A 7,918-nucleotide genomic window follows, 5' to 3' on the forward strand; every position below is an offset into this window, starting at 1 on the left:
AAAACATTTTGGAAAAAAATTGTGAGTGAGACGGATCTTACAAATTTATTTGTCATATATTAAAATGTTTATTGGTATAGTTCCGGCAGAAAATCAAACCATAAATCAACGAGAAACACAATATAAACAAGAAATTAGACATTAAGATGAATTATAGCTGTTTTCAGTCCTTTGTCAGCATTTTTGTTTAAAGGGCAGCCCAAAACTTTGGATTCACAGTAAAACCGATATTTTTCTTTCGATTGGGTCTTTTCGAGACCCAAGATATCTTTGAAACTAACAATAAAAGATTGAACAGAACCAAAGCTGGTACCATTAAACTTTTTTTTTTAAAGCCAGTATTCAATCAGAATTCATCCAAAACAATTGTTGTAATAAAGAAGAAAATTATATCTGCATGCAACATCAGCAGATCTGATAGCTGAAGATTAATCAGCATTGATTTTAACATCTGATATAATTCATACCTTTAAATACATTTTGGCCTATGGATCCAGACTTTTGGGTCACCCTTTATATGGTTATTTAAGCCAGATTTTATGTGTTCAACGTGTGACAAAAAAAACATTACAAATACTGTAAAATAAAAATAGGTAAATACAGGCTAGTCTTGTGGCTTGTGCGCATCTTAAAGTTTAAATCATTTAGCTGGTCTGTTATTCTGGAGCTGTGACTTCATGTTGTGTCTTATCATACTTTAAAAGAAATGACAATCCTATCATTTGTCAAGTGAAAATATCTACAAATTTTTACATTATCAGGAATTATCTTATAGTAAACTTATGGCAGCACATTCACGCCACTATATCCTTTAGAAAGATGCCATTAATTCACAAAATGCTATTCAGTTATTAGGAGAATCTATGATGCCCTATTTAATCATTAATTGTGATATTTAAAATGCAGTTTTGTTTGTGGTAGTTTAAGACATAGCCGTTTTAGCTTGCTATTTTAGAATCATACACAATGTAATGTACTGTAAAAATAACATCTTAAAACAAAAGGAAACTTTGCACCAGTGGGGTACGTCTCTGAGAACTTGTAAGGCAACAGGAAAGTGATTAAGATGACCTCAGAGGGATGGTTCCGGTCCCCGAGGTTGCACACCCTCTCTCCTGAGGCTGGTGTCAAAACGTGGCATGACCTCACAGCGTACCAGCAGCACATCGTCTCTGACAAAGCCTCGCTGGCGCAGTGCCTGCAGCTGCATGAAGGTGACATAGCCGAAGCCTTTGGGATTGCGCAGCACTGTGGGCCTTTGGAAGGCTTGCAGGTCTGGTTTGGTCTCCATTACCTCAACATGGTTTTGGCCCTCGGCCTGGTCCAGCACAGACAGCCGGATGGTGCCCTGCAGGGGCCATGGGAGCTGGCTATCAAACTCACCCTGCATTGTGTGCACAAACAACGAGATGTAATTAGAGCATCGTGGTGCACTTGGTGTCTGCAGGTGCAGTCTCAGGCACAGCTTATAGCCCGGTTTTCCTGTGTAGAATGGTGGGCTATGGAGCACAACTGGTTGTCCGTTTTCCTGTTGGTGAAGGTGAGCCGAGAATCCCTCTATTCGCCACACATAGACTCCTTGGTACTGCTGAGCCTCGAGCTCGTGCATTTTCTCTTCCAGCAATACCAGCTTTTTGCGTAGCTCAGTAACCTGCGTGTGCACAGTAACCTGTGTTTCATTGCGAATGCTCAGCTCCCGTAGTTGGTGGTCCTGGCGCACCAGGCGGCCCTCAAGTTCCACAACAGTTTCACGTAGCTGCTGCATTTCCTGGGAACACTGGCATGTCTCCCCCACCCTGGAAGAAGCACCACGCTCAGATGGGGGTAAGCAGGAAGGGCCTTGGGAAGAAGTAAGGGGGGAAATGCCATTCAAAGCCTGGTTCCTCAGGAACTCGGCCATGTACCTCATGTGCATCTGTGTAAACTCCTGCATGTGAAGTGCCAGGTCGTTTCTTGGCATCTAAGACAAAAGCCAACGCATGTTAAGTATTTATTAACATATACTGTAGGGCCTTCATAAAATCATTATGTTAATGTATTATATATCTTAACGTGCAGTGGCTGGCCACAAAAGTCAACTTACTGGATTGAATCAAGCTTTATGAGTTATGATCTTGGGTTACTTCAATTGGTCTGGTGTAGGCTCAGCAATGTTATGTGGCAATAAAACCCTTTTTAGACATGGGATATATACTGTAGCATTTAAGGCTTCATCGATGAATAAAAACTATATTTGTTTATTCAGAAGTTCCTCACTTTACATATTTCTAGTAGGTATGTAAAAATTCACCTGTGTGCCATGCAGTTCACACTTGCTCTGGGTTAAAAGTGGTCCTTAAAATTTACTGGGGCTGATCTGGTATGATCTCCAGATTTTAAGTTAAGCAATGACTAACCGCATTTGAACAGTACTGACCACTTAAATTTCCATTAAAAAATTATGGAAAGTCATACATGTCTGAAAAGGGCTTAAAATGAAGTGAGCTGACTACTGTACCTGAATTTACTGAATGTTTTCAAGTAAGGGAATGGTGGCTTAGGTGGCTAAGGCTCAGGGTTGTTGATTTGGGGATGCGGGTTTGAGCACTACTGTTGGTGGGTTGCCACATCCCATGCTACCCAGCCACTAAATGCAGTGCCAGGGCCAAGCCCAGTTAGAAAAATTGGAGGGACGCGTCAGGAAGGGCATCTGGCATAAAAAAAGCTGTGCCAAAATGTGTGCGGATCGGATGGTCCGCTCTAACAACCCTTTGACGGGAGCAGTCGAAAGAAAGTTTTATTCAGTAAAACCAAGATATCCCATCAATGGAGCTGTTCCCTGATGGCACAGACATATTCAACAACTCAAATTGTGAATGAGTGGTTCTGAGGGCATGAGGAATCATTTTCACACATTTTCACCAAATTTGCCATGATTAAAGCTTGTTGATTGCGGTTAAAAGAAATAGTGTGTTTAACGTTTGCTTTTGGGCCAGGCAGTGTATATTACTTTAAAGTAAAATAAACTAAAAAACGGGAGAAATGCAGTCAGGTGTGCAGCCTGGCTTTACCTTTTCTTGACAACCAAACATGCTGAAAGTACAGGCAACAGGAGCTTTCAGGCAGTCCGTTGCACAGTGTGATAACAACTGAAACAAATATATCATCACAGTCATTAAACTTACATTAAACTTTCACAAATATGTCCATGTGTATGATTCATTGCTCACCTGACCACGAATGAAATCCATGTTACAGTACTCACACACTGTATTCACAAATGGACACATCTGCTCATGAAACTGCAAAAAAGTAAATACCACAACATTAACACATATCGTATTAAAAATTTATAAAGAAAATAAAATGAAAAAAAAACAAAAAAAAAAAAAAAACATTTAATTGTACCGAAATCAACAGTCAGCACCTAGCTCAGATTTATAGCTTTTCACTCCAAGCCAAAGGATTCTTTGGCTCTAAAAAGTCAATTAAACCAGTAAATAGATTTAAGTTTGTAAGACATTTACAATCCCGATCCATTGTCTATTTTGTAAACTGATTCAATTATAAAACTTGAAATGCCCTTAGTTAATTTGATAAATTAATCATCATTTAATTTGCCCAATGTTTTACATTTAAATAGCAATTTTATTTTATTTAAGTTGTACTATTTTGCTAGTTTACAACTTTAACCTGTTTATTTTACTGGATCTACATTCAACAGTTTTTACTTGTGTGCTACATACAAACACATAAATATAACCAACAACAATATCAAACTGTTTCCATTTGTCATTATGTATTTTTGCAGCAGATAAATGCTAAATGCTCAAGGCGAATAACAAAGTGTGACAGTGACTGATTATCCTGTGCGTCTTCAGGCAAAAGTTCAACCTCATTCTTTGGTGTTTTGAAAAACTTCAAAATGACAATGTAGTAACTTTGTTTCAACAAGGCTCAAGGGATATTTTTAGAAATTAGCTAAATTCTTTCTAAACTGCTAAAATCACATGTATACAGTTCTGTGGTAAAGTATGCACAAGTGCCTGCCCCCAATGTCACTGTAACCAACAGACTGCAGTTCCAGGTAAAATGCCCCATAATGATTCACAGAATTTTAAACAAATATAGCTTAATTTCAGGAAGCTACATGCTCCTGACTTTAAATTATTTTAAAACATCTGACAAAGCTGCAAAAATAAATATCCAAAAAGTCCTATAAATAATCATTGCTGTCAACTTAATTCTCAAAATCATCCCTTGTTAGTGGCAGACATAAGCATATAGGTTTGGTGCAGAAACACAAAAACTAAAGGCAGAGACTTGTAAATGCTGACTTTCTAGGCATTTCAAGCATTGTCTTTCGCGAAGGAAACAGTAGACTCTTACCTGTTTTGTAGCATAGATGATGCTCTCTGCACAGTCAGGGCATGTGATGAGGCGCTGTGAACAGTCCTGGTTCATATGTTCCTCTACACTATTCTTCCATACAGGCTCCTTACACTGGGGGCAAGGTACTGTGGCAAATTTGCAGTGTGTCAAGTGATTCTGCAAAGAAGATAAACATCTTAATTAAAATATGAAAGCTTATTAAAAGATTAAAAAATTGCTGTGGATTTAGCCGTCGGACATCAAGAGAAAGTTCATTCCACCACCATTTGTCAAAATACAAACAGGTCTAGTCGCAGGTCTTCCTCGATGTCTGAGAGATGGTGGGAACAGTCAAGCAGTGCTGGAGAATTGGAGAGAACGTGGTGTGGTGTGTAGTGTGATTAGAGCTAAGGGGTTAAGTGGTTGACTGGCTGTTTTTAGATTTAAACATCAGGTTCACTACATTAACTGAAATTTACCTCCAAGCGTCTGAGCTCCATTATCTCATTACAGCCCACATTGCGGCAGCGCACGGTGAGAGACAGAATTTCCCTCTTGGCAAAGTTATCTGGAAAAAGCTGGTCTTCTGTCAGCACCTCATTGTCAACTGGACATTTCTGCCCTGTGTCCCTGCCAGAAAGATGAACAAATTTTGCTTGGCATTACTGATCCTTAACTGGGAACGCCCTTAAACTTCAAAATAGATGTTACTGCTTTTTAAAAATTGGACTGAATTCATAATTCCAAAAAGGTTTTGGTGTCCCATTTATACTATTAGACAATATTGCAGTTAGTCATATCTAGAAAGACGGTAAATGCAAAAAAAAAAAAAAAAAACTCAAATAAAAAGAATTATTAACTCATTGCTTGATATTTAAATAACAAACCCTAACAAGTAAAGGAAAATAATACAACTACTTGTGTCCTTTACTACCTAAATGTTACTTGCTGCTGAACTGTTATACACATGGATATGCTATTGATTATACAGGCAGTACTCAGCCTATACAGTAGGCAGTTGCTACTTTCACTAAAAGTAAAAGCCATGGTTAATAAGTTGATTTTTACTGGTAGGCTATTAACTGTTGCCATCATAACAACAGTTACAGGGATGAGAAAGAGATCATATTTCACAAATATACAGAGATAAATTGTTGGCATGAGGTTTCCTGTTCAATGTATTACAGCTCACCTAATGGATTTTTTAATACAGCTGTTGCAGAAGCGGTGACCACATGGTGTCTGCACGGCTGACCTTAATCCCATCAGACAGATGGGACATTCATACTTGCTCTCCAGTGGGGGGTCAAAGTCAACATCATAGCCTTGCTGTTCTGCTTGGATGCCGGATGAGACACTGAGCGTGGATGGGTTTTCTGTAGGGCTTAGGTACGACTCCCTTTCTTTCTCCATTTCAGCCATGCATCTTGAGAATGGATACTCATCAGGATTGGATTTATGCATGTCACCACACGCCATCTATATAAATGAAAAAGGGAGAGGAAGAAGAATAGAAGTATTACTACAATATTGAAGTAATACTTCTCTTCAGTTTTGTAAAAGATTTTACACTACAGAACATAATGTTATATAGACCTATATGCTCTCTAAGATTTCGCCTTTACACAAGTCACCAGTACAGCCGTGACAGACTGTACGAATAGATAAATGTAGAATGTAGAATGATGTTGAAACTATTTTTTCCCCCTATAGTCCCCTATAGTTAAACATATCAAATATGAATAGGTTGATACTACTTTGATGCTGTGTGACGCATATAAATACAGGTGGAAGAGCCATACAAGTAAGCAATATAAGCACCTTAAAAACACATTCATTGATTGGTGAAAGTCATAGGTTGGACTTTGTTAGAACTCATACTACAGCACCACCACCATTTCTCTAAAAAAAATGATGACTGTATGAGTCCAAAGTCTTTTGCCGTACAAGCGGTTACTTTTGAACACTTCACATTCCTACCTCTGTTGCCACATCGCTTGTAATTTTTACCATTCGTAATCCATATCAGATGTACAGGAAAACAGGGAATTGCTGACTAGAACCAACCGTAAGAGCCATCTCTTTGACTTAGTGCTCATTTCTTCTCATTCCATTCCCTCTTGTGCTTTAATGACAACTGAGCAAAATACTGACAGTGTAAAAGACTTACAGGAAAAGTTTTTCTCAAAAATAATTTTTCAAGAAAGAAGTACCGCTGGGGGATTTGATGTTTTTGTTTTCTTTTGAGTTGTTCCTTGTCATGTTTACAAGGATGTGCACAGAGATTTTTTTGGACAAAGATTTCATAATAAACTGTCAACTTAAGATGGATTATTAAATCATAAAAACGGTAAATGGTAACACCAACAGTGTGGACAAACTCAAGATTATGTTGCTAAATCTTTAGCCAACTCACGAGAGAGTCTGGTGACAAATCTAGCAACGTGTCGAACAAATGTTCATGTCCATCTTAAACTCAAAGCTATACAGATATACACATGAGCTCACTCAACTTGCCATGACTGTGCAATGCCTAACTGACCAATCCCTAATCACCACTGTGTTCCAATACCCAACCCCTGATCAACAGTGCTTTCAAATGAGCAATACCAGATCACCATTGGGTGAGAATAACCAATCCCTGATCATGATTCCCAATAACCAACCCCTTTTCTTGGCAAAAGGTAGAGTATTTTTACATGCATAACTTAAACCCATGGTACCACAACACATTGTATTATACTCTAAGTGAAAATATTCCTCCTTTATTTACAATCTATTTTAATATGATATACTAGTGATCTTGATGAATTAAAAAAAATACATATTTGAGATTTCTACCTACATTTTTGTTGCAAATCTTCTCTAAAAACCTTCCTATATAAGCCAGAAAAAATATGAGCAAAGACAACACTAATAGAAATAATGATTAGTAATTCTGATAGTGTGCCTTAGTCTATGACAAGGTTAAGATAAATATATTAGACACATTTACACAAGTCCTATGGCTACACACACACACACACACACACACACAGACAGAACTGGGCGGGGCCGTGAGAGAAAAGCGGTGCCTCACTTTTGAAACGCTTCGGAGGTCGGCTTTCACATTTACTAACTAGCGACTTAAACTCATTCAACAAGTGCCAGTGTTCGAACACACGGCGTTAAACTTCTGCAAACATTTCTAACTGGAAGACAAAATTAGCAAAAAAAAATGCGCAATTTACAAATATTAATGAATTCTGACTTAACTGAACCAACTTTATAGTCGCTAGTCTAGCTAGCTAACTAACCCAACTAAACTAGCTAAGTCTAATCATTCCTTTTGCTTTCGGTTTTGTTTGTTTAGCTAGCTATCTGTGTTTACCTTCATATTTTGGCGATATATCTCATTAATACTGTAAATATTTGCACATTTGTCTCATTTGGGAAGTATTTTAGCAACCTACCTTTGCTAGCAACGTCTGAGCTCGTGAAACACTACCTCTTCCTTAATCCAAACGTCACTACAGCGAAAGCGGCAAGCTGGATGGGTTGCCAGCTTTTTGGAAATCCCCTACCGTCG

The 7,918-nt window shown here is 38.2% G+C and overlaps 1 protein-coding gene across 1 annotated transcript; it reads right to left on the minus strand.

The window, feature by feature from the left end:
- Positions 1 to 44: 44 nt before the first annotated feature.
- Positions 45 to 7,918, minus strand: traf6 (TNF receptor-associated factor 6). Its single transcript, XM_053492720.1, has 7 exons — positions 7,803 to 7,918; positions 5,543 to 5,829; positions 4,830 to 4,980; positions 4,369 to 4,527; positions 3,210 to 3,281; positions 3,051 to 3,128; positions 45 to 1,960 (listed from the first exon to the last, which is right to left on the minus strand). Exons 2-7 carry the CDS (start codon positions 5,827 to 5,829, stop codon positions 1,073 to 1,075), a joined length of 1,635 nt encoding a protein of 544 aa, XP_053348695.1. The 5' UTR covers positions 7,803 to 7,918; the 3' UTR covers positions 45 to 1,072.

This window comes from Clarias gariepinus, chromosome 3, assembly GCF_024256425.1.
Source record: "Clarias gariepinus isolate MV-2021 ecotype Netherlands chromosome 3, CGAR_prim_01v2, whole genome shotgun sequence".
Lineage (NCBI taxonomy): Eukaryota > Metazoa > Chordata > Actinopteri > Siluriformes > Clariidae > Clarias > Clarias gariepinus.

What these genes read in the sequence shown, in the direction of transcription:
- traf6 (XM_053492720.1), bottom strand. Translation starts at nt 5,829, where the DNA reads ATGGCGTGTGGTGACATGCATAAATCCAATCCTGATGAGTATCCATTC. An exon ending in TCATCTATGCTACAAAACAG is followed by an intron (nt 3,282 to 4,368) that starts GTAAGAGTCTAC and finishes ACTTTTTTGCAG; the next exon opens with TTTCATGAGCAGATGTGTCC. An exon ending in TGGATTTCATTCGTGGTCAG is followed by an intron (nt 3,129 to 3,209) that starts GTGAGCAATGAA and finishes TATTTGTTTCAG; the next exon opens with TTGTTATCACACTGTGCAAC.